Source organism: Dermatophagoides farinae, chromosome 7 (genome assembly GCF_024713945.1).
Source record: "Dermatophagoides farinae isolate YC_2012a chromosome 7, ASM2471394v1, whole genome shotgun sequence".
Lineage (NCBI taxonomy): Eukaryota > Metazoa > Arthropoda > Arachnida > Sarcoptiformes > Pyroglyphidae > Dermatophagoides > Dermatophagoides farinae.
Window position 1 is genome coordinate 3875712 of NC_134683.1, and position 12421 is coordinate 3888132.

Here is a 12421-nt window from a genome sequence, read left to right on the forward strand (position 1 = left end):
TTTTGCAAAAAATTTGGACTGGAACACACATCGCGAATGAAACCAAAATCATTCAAAAGTTGAAAAAAATTTCAAAAATTATCACCAATCATGAAAAAACCCTTGAAACAAAAAACCAAAAAAAAAGCAAACAAATATGGCACACTCACGGTTTGTGGTAGTGGTATTTTATGACCATTTATGGGTCCATTCTGTGCATGACCACTGCTATAGCATACAAATCAAATGAACTTTGAACACTTGTTGTTCATCGATATTCAAACCACCATCAACCACACACACACACACAGAGGCATTCTTGAGAACGCCCATCACAACCACCATGATTGATTTGATCGATCGATTTCGATAAAAAAAAAAACTGTGGTGTGAGCAACATTGCACAGGTTTCATTCGAAAGAATTCATTCAACTTTTTTTTTACTTTTACTTTTGTTTCAATCAATCATGAATGAAATTATTCGATGATAATGGATCATCGAATATTACTGCCATTGTGGATATTTTTTATCGTATCATTCATCGTTTCATCAATAGCCATCACTTTTGAAACGATTGATGAATACAATCCGATAATAACAACAGATTCGACAATTAATGTAAATCATCAACAACATCATGGCTATGTAAGCGATCAATGTGATTGGTCTGGATCGAAATCATCATTATTGTCGACATTAGATGATAATAATAATGGTAAACGTTTAGTAATGCCAATATATCTTCGTTGTTCACGTGGCCAGATTAAATGGTTCTATCCAACTGGTGGTTTACGTGTTGTATTGAAATTGGGCACTGATGATAGTCGTGATTTTCGTGGATGTATTCGTATTGCTCAGAATACTAGCCGTAATGTTCGTATTTATATTGAAGGTAAAAGACAATTATTACAAATTTTTGCCGCCGATGATGGTCAACATCCTGATCGTTTCCGTTGTTTTGTTTCTGTCAATCATTTTATTGCCTTATTCATTGATTCATCAATCATTGATTCAAATATATCGATCAAATATGCTAATGATCCTGTGATTTTTCAATATGATCTCGAGGAAATTGTTTCCTCTTCATCATCATCATCATCATCGTCAAATCAATCAATCATAGATGATAATGATGATGATCCACAATGTATAACGGCCAAAACCGAACAATGTTCAGATGATAAAATTTTGGATTCATATTGTCGTGCTGATTTTGTATTGACTGGTCGTATTATTTACTATCATGAACGAATCGATTTAAATCTAATGGAATATCGTATTCAACCATTCTATATTCATCGTATACCATATGGCCAAAATAATACAATAATTCTTAGTGATATGGATACAAATTCAACACAACAAACCTTGATATTAAATCGTCCAATCTGTTCAAATCGATCAATGTTGATGTTTGATAATATTCGTCAATTGTTCACTGGGAAACAAATTCTAGGCAAATATTTTATCGAATGTTCAATCGGTTTAGATCAATGGAAACGATTAACAAATCGTGCACGACATGATCGAACAATTAAATGTGCCATATGAAAATCGATTATTTCTGTGCAATTCGAATCGAATCGAATCGTCCATCACCAAACAACAACAACAACAAAAGGGGGCCAAATGAAATGAAATGTTCGTTTTTAATCAATTCACAATTTTACAATTTTCAAATAAAAAAAAATGTAACATAAATAATAAAAATAAAAAAAAATTTGTTTTTACGTAACGAAAAAAAAAATTTGGAATATAAATAATTTTTCAAATTCAACAATTATGGTTGCTGTTCACATACCATTTAAGCGATACAAACACCATCATTATCATCATCGTCGTCGTTGTCATTGTAAACATCATCATCATCATCATCGCTTTGATTCAATGGACGATAGCCATTAGTATTAATTGATAAATTATCATTAATAATTTTACGACGACTATATAATGGCATTAAACTTAGAATTTTTGATAAATGGACATTTTTTTCACGAAATGTAAATAATTTCATTTCTTCAGATGATGATGATGATGATGATGATGATTTTTGTTCATCACTATCATTATCAAAATCATTAAATCGATTATAATGGTGATCAATATTATCATTGGTATGTTTCAATGTTGATCGATGCCATCGTTTCAATAATAATGATGAACATACAACCGATATTGATGATAATGTCATTGCAGCTGATCCCATCCATGGTTTTAATACAATACCCCATGGTAGAAAAATACCAGCTGCCATTGGTATACCAATTAGATTATAAACACTTGCAAATGCAATATTTGTTCGTATTCGATGTACAGTACGATAGCTTAGATCCCAAGCATCAACAATATCATAGAGATCATTATTAATGAGTATTATATCGGCTGCTTCACAAGCAACATCCGTACCAGTGGAAAATGCAATACCAATATCGGCACGTGCCAATGCAGGTGAATCATTGATACCATCACCAACCATTCCTACACAATGACCTTTCAATTGTAATTGGCGAACAATTTCCGTTTTATTTGATGGTAATATTTTGGCAATAACATCTTCACGATCGATACCAATTTGACGGGCAACTTTACGTGCTGCACGTTCATTATCACCAGTCATCATCATTATCCTAAGATTTGGACGTCGACGTCTTAGTTCACGAATTGTTTGTCTTGCATCCATTTTAATCGTATCAGACATCGATATTACCGATACGATTATTTCATTCATGGCTACTAAAGCAATGGTCGATCCTTGTCGTTCCATTTCATCGATTACAATTTGAACTTTTTTACAAATGTTGACATTATTTTTTATCATCCATTCTTTGTTACCAATTAGAATCACTAGATCTGTTGTTTTGGAAATTAATGAAAAGGAATTCTCCATCGATTTTACCGTTGTAACAATTGAATTACCAATGGAAAATTGTTTTGTTCCAAAATTGTTGCTATTATTATTGTCGATTTTAATGCTACAAAAAAAAAATTCAAAGAAAAATAAATTATTCAAAAAAAAAACAAAAAAAAAATTCACAATAAACGAACCAGACAGATTTCGGTTGAAATGTTGTCAATTGTCGATTAAATTCTTCCATGGAAATTCGACAACGAATACCAGAACCACTTTCTGATTGGAAATCTTCACATCGACATAAACGTTGTTGATAATCGAAAATATTTTGACAATATTTCACTAATGATCTTGCAATTGGATGTTCTGATTGATTTTCAGCACTCCATATAGCTAAAAATATTCTTTTGAAATGATCGATAACATTCACGTTGGTTGGTGCGAATAAAAATACTTGTGTAACTTGTGGTGATCCATATGTTATTGTACCGGTTTTATCGAATACCAGACAATTAATTTTACAGAAATTTTCTAATGCACTACCACCTTTTATGAGTATTCCGTTTAAAGCACCAACACCGGTTCCAACCATAACAGCTGTTGGTGTTGCCAGACCTAATGAACATGGACATGCAATCAACAATACAGTGATGGCACATTGAAATGCAAATTGCCAAATCATTTCCATGGATGACATTTTCGTATATCGATGTTCAATGTTATATGTTTGAATTATATTTAAATTTTTATGGCCAACGATAATCCAAATGATCAATGTCAATGCTGATAAAAAGATGACGACAGGTACAAAAATACCGGCAATACGATCAGCCAATTGTTGTATAGGTGCTTTATCGGTTTGTGCTTGTTCAACTAGATCAACAATTGATGCTAATGTTGATTGACGACCAATATGTGTTGCACAAATCAATAATGTTCCATTCATATTGATTGATCCACCAATCACTGAAGAACCGGCTGTTTTTATAACCGCACGTGATTCACCGGTAATCAAACTTTCATCCACTGTTGATGTACCATCAAATACACGACCATCGACAGGAATTTTTGTACCAGGTAACACTTTGATCATATCACCACGTTGAACTAATTGAATATCAATGGCCATTTCATTGATTATATTTTTATTTTCATCCATTTCGACTAGTATTGCTTCTGTTGCTTTCAATGACATTAAACGTGTTAATGCTTCGGATGTTTTACCACGTGCGATATGTTCAAGCCAACGGCCTAATGATACAAATGTTAATAACATTGGTGGTGTTTCGAAAAATGTTTTCGGACTACGATCAGCACCGATTATCATGAAATATATGGATACAAAAAAACTATAGAAATATGCAACAGTCGTAGCCAACATGATCAATACATCCATGTTTGGTGAACGATATTTAATCGCTTTATATGCTTGATAATAGAAATATCTTGCACCATAAAATTGTACAGGTGTTGCAAGCAAAAATTGAAGAAAATTTGCCTTTGACCAACCGGGTAATAATAGATGTTCATGAAATGAATGTTCACTAGTCATATGATTTATCATAAGAACCATTGATGGTATGAAAAATCCCAGAGAAAATAGAAATGAATGTCGCCAATGTAATAATTCACGATGTTGTAGCTGGCGATGTTCAGCCTGTTGTTTTCGATCACAATCCAATGGATATGAATTATATCCTAATGATTTTATTATTCGTACAATTTCTCGTGCACCAATTTGATCACCATAATATTGAATATTTAATTGATTTGATGATGATGGTACAAATTTTGCCGATTTTATACCCACAGTTTGTTCCAATGTAGATTCAATTTGTAATGGATTTGATAATGATAATGATGATACGTCAGGTATAGATAAACAAAGTTCATATAATTCACCATTCGAATCATGAATATTATCAACAATAAGTTTAGCATCAAATCCAAGATCAATTATTGATTGAATAATTCGATTCGAATCCATACAACCAGGATCATAAAGAACTTCAGCTTTTTGATTCAATAATGCAACGAGTATTCCATGTATTCCAGTTATTTTCGATAGATTACGTTCAATTTTTGCTACACACGATGAACAAGTCATACCAGTTATGGTGATGAAACATTTGTTTAAAAATTTTCTTGAATTCTCTTGTTCTTTATCCATTACCGGCAATGATGTTGTTTTGATTTGTTCTGCTGTTTCCACAGTAGCATTGTCAATGTTTGAATCTTTTTTCACCGTTTCAGATTCAGTTTGATATTCAAAACCAAGACATTCAATCCGATCAAGAATCACATGTTTTGTGATCAATGTAGATTGATATGTAACAGAAACTTGTTTGGTATGGAGATCAGCCACGACATTTTTGATACCATCAATTTTCATTAGATTCGTTTCAATATTATTCGTACATGATTTACATGTCATTCCATTGACCAATACGGTAAATTTATCGATTTTTGAATCACTATTAATTTCATTATCATCATCATCATCATCATCATCCAATAGACGACAATCGAATCCTAATTCTTCAATTTTTTCGATAATATTATCAATTCGAATGGATTGTGGATCAAATTCAACAAATGCTTTTCCATCTTCCAAATAGATTTCAATATTAACCGAACAACCATGTAAATTGGCTAAATTTTTCTTTATTGTATTAATACATGTATGACAGCTAAGACCATCAATTTGTAGCCAACAAATTTTAATATCAAATTCTTTGGTTTGTTCCTGAATTCATAAAGAATTTTTTTTTGCATAATCAAATTAGTCAATACAACTGGGAAAAAAAACATGTAGAAACTTACCATTTTTTTTCTTAAAAATTGTTTTTGTTTAATTCACTAAGACAGAGTATTTGTATGACCAACATAAAAAAAGTGTTCAATTTAAATTATGTTCATTTTTTTCCTCAATTTCAAAAAAAAAATCAAATCGTTCAATCATATAGTCCAACGAGTATTAAAAAAAAAAGTTCACGCTTATTTGATCACATTGAGGAAGATGTTTGTTTCATTTATTCATTCATTCAAGATGAATAGTTTCAAGGACAACATGTTTTATGGTCAAACACACAACACACGTTTTGTTCTCTTTTTTTTTAAATGGCGATTTGATTTGTAATTTCTTGAAAAAAAAAGAGAGAAAAATTGAAATGTCAAAATTCATCACCATGTAATAAGAAAGCAGCTGCAGCAGCATTTTTTTAGTTATGACACGATATTTCAATGCAAATCCAACAGTCTGTATATATACAGATCATATATATGATGATGATGATGATGTCATAGTAGTAGTATGTATATCCAAACATAGTATCCGTATACGGGATTTTTTTTTGTTTTTTAAAGTTGGAAATCGCTGGATAATAATAAATAAATACGTACTATACGGAAGGAACTGGTTACAACTGTTGCGATTTTTTTTGCTGTTTGTTTTGGACGCGTTGTTTTTTTTTAGTTTGACTCGTCTGATTTTTTTTTTGTTTTCGTAAATTGATCTCGATTTTCTTTTTTTTTTTTTTTTGGTTCACAATGGATGATTATAAAACACAATCACTTTGGAATAGATTATGTCGAACAATACGAGCTTTAGATTTTGGTTTCTATGGTCAATCAATGGATGGTGAATCTTCATCATCGTCATCATCATCATCACCACAAACGGTAACATCATCAACATCGATTTCTGAATTAACTGCATCGTTTGAATCAAATTTACCATTAACCGAAGTTACTGTTGATTTGATTGAAAAAACATTATATCGTAATGGTGGTGGTACATCAGGACGACGATCAAAAACGGTTAAACGTTTAGGAAAATTGGATGTAAATTATGCATCATATATATTACATCAAGCGGCTCTTTCACCTGAATCGGTAATATTGGCAATGATTTATTTGGATCGATTGAAAAAAACCAATTCCACTTATCTTGAAAGTATGACATCATCGGAATTATTTGTAGCATCATTGGTTGTTGCAACGAAATTTCTATATGATAAAGGTGGTGCCGATCTGGTTTACAATGATGAATGGGCTACATTTACCAATATCGATTTGGATGATTTAAATCAATTGGAACGTGATTTTCTTGATGCCATACAATGGTCATGTTATGTACGGCCAGAAACATTTCAAGAACAAATGATTAAAATGGAAGGATTAATATCATTGAATGAATTTCGTAAACGTAATCGTAATACAATGACATATATGGAAATGATATCATCATTCAATTATTTACGTCATTTTTATGATCAAAATAATGAATTATTATGGTCAAATCTGGTCACATTAATCAATGGAATACTTATTTGTACAGCTGCATATACAATAGCCATTGGTGTTGTGATTGCATCAACATCATTAGTTGCTACCACTGTTCATAGAAATCTAAATAATGATCAACAACAAAATCATTCGATTTCTATTTCAACACTAATCGATGATAATCATCATCAATTGAATCTACCGGAATTTGACTGGTCAAAATCTGATAATAATGATACACCTATTTCAATATTTTTATCAGCAAAAAATTTCTTAGCCATTCATCATCATCAGCAACAACGTTATCGAAGAAAATATCACCATCATCATCATTGACAACAACAGATTGAATGTTTTTGAAAATGATGATCATAATTTTTTTTATTTTATTTTTTTTAATTCAAAAAATGTCAAAACAAATTGTTATAAATTGATTTATAAATTTTGAAAAATAAAATAAAAAGAAAATTTAAAAATTTTTCGAAACAGATGAATTATTATTACGTTTCCATATGATAATTGAACCTTTTGAATCGGCTGATGCAAGTAAACTTTCATCATGATTAAAACGAACATCAAGAACCGTTGCCGAATGTCCTTGTAGTTTATTTACACAACGACTTATGGCTGGTGTTTTTGTATTCAAATCTGGTGGTTGATAATGATAAAAATAGATGCAGGTATCTTCACTACCGGTTACTAGACATATTCCCGGTGTTGTCGTTGTCGATGTTGTTGTTGATGATGATGTTGATGGTAATGTGGTAATTGATTATTGACAATATTATCACTATTTGGACAGAATGAACTTTTAATTTTTAATTTAGAATTTTGATGTTTAATTGGAAAACATTTAAGAAATTCCAATTTATTATCAATACCAGTACGAAATAATACGACAGCATTACAAGCACAATTTGCTAGTAGAAGATTTTGATTCATATCATAACCAATAATTGTTGATGATGATGATGATAATGATGTAATTGGACATCCAGGTACTATAATCACTTTATTGACCAACAATAATTTACAGGTTTCCATTTCAAAACGAAATGTTGATATAAAACCTTTAGAATCACCACACCAAAGTAATTGACCTTTTGATTCGAAACACATCGATACAATATGACCACCATCACAAATGTTGATGGAATTTTTCGAATAAATTCCTGTGGATAAATTCAATATATTAACGATACCATTTTGATTTCCAGTGAATATCATATTATTATTAGTCGGTAAAAATGTACAGGTAAGAATGGAACATTTTTGTGGATCTTTAAATCGCCGCAAACAACGGCCATTCATTGTTGACCATAGATTTATTGTTGAATCTAATGAACAGCTGACAATCAAATCATTTGATTGTGACCATTCGAATGCCGTAACCGGTGCTTGGTGTTCACGTAAAACAAACAATATCGAAGCTGGCAATGGTGTTAGTTGACAAATCGATAATGTATGATCATCCGATGCAAAACAAATTAATGATTTATTAGAATTGGCAAATTTTACACAATTTACAGCTGATTTATGTTGATCAAATATATGATGAACACCGGAGAAAGCAAAATTTTCACAGAATGCAATATTACTATTGTAGTTGTTGTTGTTGTTGTTGTGGTTTTTGTCGGCATTGCAAGATGATGTTGATTGATGAAATTGGAGATGTTCAATTTGATTGACATCATTTGTCAATGTAATATTAGATTTCCAATCACCACCAGAATATGATCGTAAATCATCATAGATGAATGATAGAAAACTACTATCGCTATTATTTCGAACATGTTTTCTGTTAAAATATTGAATGATTTAGATAATAAAAAACAATTACAATTATAAATCGTACTTTTGTTGCTGTTGTTGATAACAATTCGAAAGGATTGTATGTCGTAAACGAAGATATTGTTTACGAAATGAATTCAATGGTTGTTTACTTAGTTCACGAAATAATTGATTTCGACGTTTTATGTATAGAATTTCTATATTATAAATCAAAAATTGATGATTGTCATAATAAAGTGATTAATAATTAGTAAAATAAAAAACATCATTACTCACTCATATAGGTACAAAAGTAACGTGATGAATTATATTGAACATCCAATGCAATAATATGTTGCCAGAATATTGATGATTCAAGATTTGAATCAATCATTGTCATCATTGATTGTTGATTCGATTCTGATGATGACGTTGTCGTCATCGTTGTCGATGTCAAGATTGATTAAATTTAAACCAAAAAAAAAAAATCAAATTTTTTTAAAATCAATCAACTTTCCCAAAACAACAACCACACAAACATTCGAAGAATCATCAAATTGAGAGAAAATGTTTCTGGGAAAGAATTTTTCCCAACAATCATTTTGATGAGAATTTCAAGTTATTTTTTTTGCGTTCGAAATTTTTTTTTCGGTTTGTTTTGAATTTTAAAAATCAAAATTTATTCATTTTCATTATCTGTTTTCATTCATGGAAAATTCATGGAAAAAAAAGAATAGAAAAGAAAAAAAGAAAAGAAAATGGATTCATAATAGGATAAATAAAAAGAATGTTGGGACATATAAGGGACAAAAAAAGTGAGAAATAATAATTCCCGGATTAAGACATATATATGTGTTTGTATTTGTATTCCAGTATATAATTGATGATGGTAGTATTGATTGGACTCTATTGAAATTCTGGTCTGGGTGTGTGTGGGTGTGTGCGTGTCTGTTTGTGTGTGTGTGGTGATTAAAGACAAATAACTAAAATTGATTCAGAATTGGTCGACGACGACGACAACAAAAAAAAAGAAAAGAAAAAAACAATCAAACAAAACGACTAGAACCGGATTATACGTTATTTGTGTTTATAAATTCATTGTGTCCGGTGTGTGTGTGTATAATGATCTAAACATTCGATTTTTTTTTCATCTTGATCAAACTACTCAATTCAACAAAGAATAATTTTAAATCAAATCAAATTTGGAATATGTGAAACAAAATCAAAAATCATTAAATGAAGAGAAAAGAAAAGAAAATTATTTTTTTTTTATCAGTGTGAATGAATTATGAAATTGAGGTTTGTGTGTGTGGGTGTGTTGGTGGTGGTGATAAGTTGTTGATATTCTCTATGGGTGTGTTATGATAAAATGATTTCATCAAGTGAAAAATGAACAGAAATATATAGTTTGACTATTTTTTTTTTGTTGTTGTGTGTATAATAATAAATGAGCGTTTTTAATGTGTGTATGTATGTATGTTGGGTGTGTTTGTGTTTGAAACATGAAAAATATCAAGGGATCAAATAGTGTTGTTGTTGTTGTTGGCATCATCATCATCATATAATGGGGTTGTTTTTTGTATGTTTTTTTTTATCATTATATATTGGGACATTAAATATTAATTGGCTGGTTGTTAAATGGAATAAGATTTTCATTTGAAAAAAAATTGGTTCCAACACATGTATTATATATTTTTAAATTGGTGATGTGATATCCACTCCTACACCCATCAATCATCATCATGGATGTAAATGTATGCAGGTGGTATTATGCGTTTGGTTCTTCAGATGAAGCAGCACAAGCCTCAGTTGTTGTATTGCCACCTGCATCACCACCAGCAGTACCGGTACCGGATATTTCTTTTTGTTCACCTAGTTCAAAAAATTGATTATTGACATAAAATCTCATCATCAGTTGTAATCTTTAGCTTTTACCATTTTGATTAACATCCGATGCCCATAATGTTAGATTATCACGCAATAATTGCATGATCAATGTTGAATCTTTATATGAATCTTCGGATAATGTATCCAATTCAGCAATGGCATCATCAAATGCTGTCTTTGCCAATCGACAAGCTCGTTCAGGTGAATTAAGAATTTCATAATAGAATACAGAAAAATTCAATGCCAAACCTAAACGTATTGGATGTGTTGGCGGTAGCTCAGTAGTAGCAATTTCACTTGCAGCTTTATATGCTACCAATGAATTTTCTGCAGCATCTTTACGATCATTACCGGTTGCAAATTCGGCTAGATAACGGAAATAATCACCTTTCCTAAATTGACAATGTTCAGAAGAAATATTCAGAATATTTCATAAAAAAAACTTACATTTTATAATAGAAAACTTTCGATTCACCATTGGCTGCAGCCGGTATCAAATGTTTTTCTAATACTTCCAATATATCATTACAAATTTCACGTAATTCTTTTTCCACTTGTAAACGATAATTTTTAATCAATTCCAATTTCGATTCACCACCTTTCATTTCTTCTTTTTGTTCAATTGATGATAATATACGCCAGCTAGCACGACGTGCACCAATTACATTTTTATATGCAACAGATAAAAGATTACGTTCTTCAACGGTTAGATCACCATCGACCATGGCAACATTTTTCATTGCATTCACCATTTCTATAGAAAAATGGTGAGAAAAAAATAAAATTTAAAAACTTCAAAAAACGGTTAACAAATTCTTACCATCATAACGTTCAGCTTGTTCGGCCAATTTAGCCTTATATACACTATCATCACGGGTTTCAGCCATTGTATTATATATATTTAAATTATTATTCGAGTTCTTTAACCGGTTCAAATGAATGAAAAAAAAGGAATGTATGTGCGTCAAAATTTGATGATGGGAAGAAAAAACACCGGCAGAAAAAAAACGTCAAAAAAAATTCAGTTCTAAACAAAAAAAATTGTTTTGGCAAGCAAGCAAATAAATAACACACACACACACAAACAACACAATCACAATGATAAGCAATAGATTTCCTCAACAAATATTCGAATCAAATGAAAGCTCAAAAACCACCTTCTTCTCTCTCTCTCTATCTTCGTTGTTTGACGATAGAAAAAAAAATTCAATTCGAATTACCGTAAAACTTGGCTTTTTCGATTTCGATAGATTGCCAATCAATTAAAGATCTTGATCTTTAGAGAAATGAACATTGAACAAAAAAAGATAAAATGAAAATTTTTTTTTTTACTTTTCACTTAATTTCTTGTGTTCGTTCAACGACAATTCAATGGCGATGTCAATGATGATGATGATGATGAGGATGATGATGATGAGCCAATTGATTTAACAAAATTGCAAATAATAATTTTTTTTCTATTTCTATTTCTATTTCTCTCTTTATTCTTCTCCTTTTTGAGCATCGACACACAGACACATACATACAAGATGAGGTAAGCACAATTTTTTATGGTCTTTCAATATATTTCAATGGTTGTTGACGAGAGGGGGGGAAAGAAAAAACATTGAACATTTACTCATCACACACACAGACACACAATGAGC

The 12421-nt window shown here is 30.9% G+C and overlaps 5 protein-coding genes across 6 annotated transcripts; 2 read left to right on the forward strand and 3 right to left on the reverse strand.

Moving 5' to 3' along the window:
* The first annotated feature begins 286 nt into the window (after window positions 1-286).
* On the forward strand, window positions 287-1637 carry LOC124497003 (meteorin-like protein). The gene has a single exon (XM_047060587.2). The coding sequence runs from the start codon at window positions 464-466 to the stop codon at window positions 1529-1531; it is 1068 nt and encodes a 355-aa protein (XP_046916543.1). The 5' UTR covers window positions 287-463; the 3' UTR covers window positions 1532-1637.
* LOC124497002 (copper-transporting ATPase 1) lies at window positions 1611-6115 on the reverse strand. The gene is made up of 3 exons (XM_047060586.2): window positions 5655-6115; window positions 3026-5577; window positions 1611-2952 (listed from the first exon to the last, which is right to left on the reverse strand). The coding sequence occupies exons 1-3, from the start codon at window positions 5655-5657 to the stop codon at window positions 1785-1787; spliced, it is 3723 nt and encodes a 1240-aa protein (XP_046916542.2). The 5' UTR covers window positions 5658-6115; the 3' UTR covers window positions 1611-1784.
* Window positions 6116-6269: 154 nt separating this feature from the next.
* LOC124496764 (uncharacterized) lies at window positions 6270-7604 on the forward strand. The gene has a single exon (XM_047060325.2). The coding sequence runs from the start codon at window positions 6381-6383 to the stop codon at window positions 7452-7454; it is 1074 nt and encodes a 357-aa protein (XP_046916281.2). The 5' UTR covers window positions 6270-6380; the 3' UTR covers window positions 7455-7604.
* On the reverse strand, window positions 7494-9439 carry LOC124497005 (WD repeat-containing protein 13-like). The gene is made up of 4 exons (XM_075732670.1): window positions 9186-9439; window positions 8974-9106; window positions 7888-8916; window positions 7494-7834 (listed from the first exon to the last, which is right to left on the reverse strand). The coding sequence occupies exons 1-4, from the start codon at window positions 9328-9330 to the stop codon at window positions 7588-7590; spliced, it is 1554 nt and encodes a 517-aa protein (XP_075588785.1). The 5' UTR covers window positions 9331-9439; the 3' UTR covers window positions 7494-7587.
* Window positions 9440-9717: 278 nt separating this feature from the next.
* On the reverse strand, window positions 9718-12412 carry 14-3-3epsilon (tyrosine 3-monooxygenase/tryptophan 5-monooxygenase activation protein epsilon). Of its 2 annotated transcripts, XM_047060588.2 has the most exons (5): window positions 11996-12303; window positions 11596-11695; window positions 11223-11529; window positions 10824-11167; window positions 9718-10760 (listed from the first exon to the last, which is right to left on the reverse strand). In XM_047060588.2, the coding sequence occupies exons 2-5, from the start codon at window positions 11660-11662 to the stop codon at window positions 10657-10659; spliced, it is 822 nt and encodes a 273-aa protein (XP_046916544.1). In that variant the 5' UTR covers window positions 11663-11695; window positions 11996-12303; the 3' UTR covers window positions 9718-10656. The 2 variants fall into 2 exon arrangements, with proteins under 2 accessions (XP_046916544.1, XP_075588786.1); XM_075732671.1 differs by having other exon boundaries at window positions 11596-12412.
* Window positions 12413-12421: the final 9 nt, after the last annotated feature.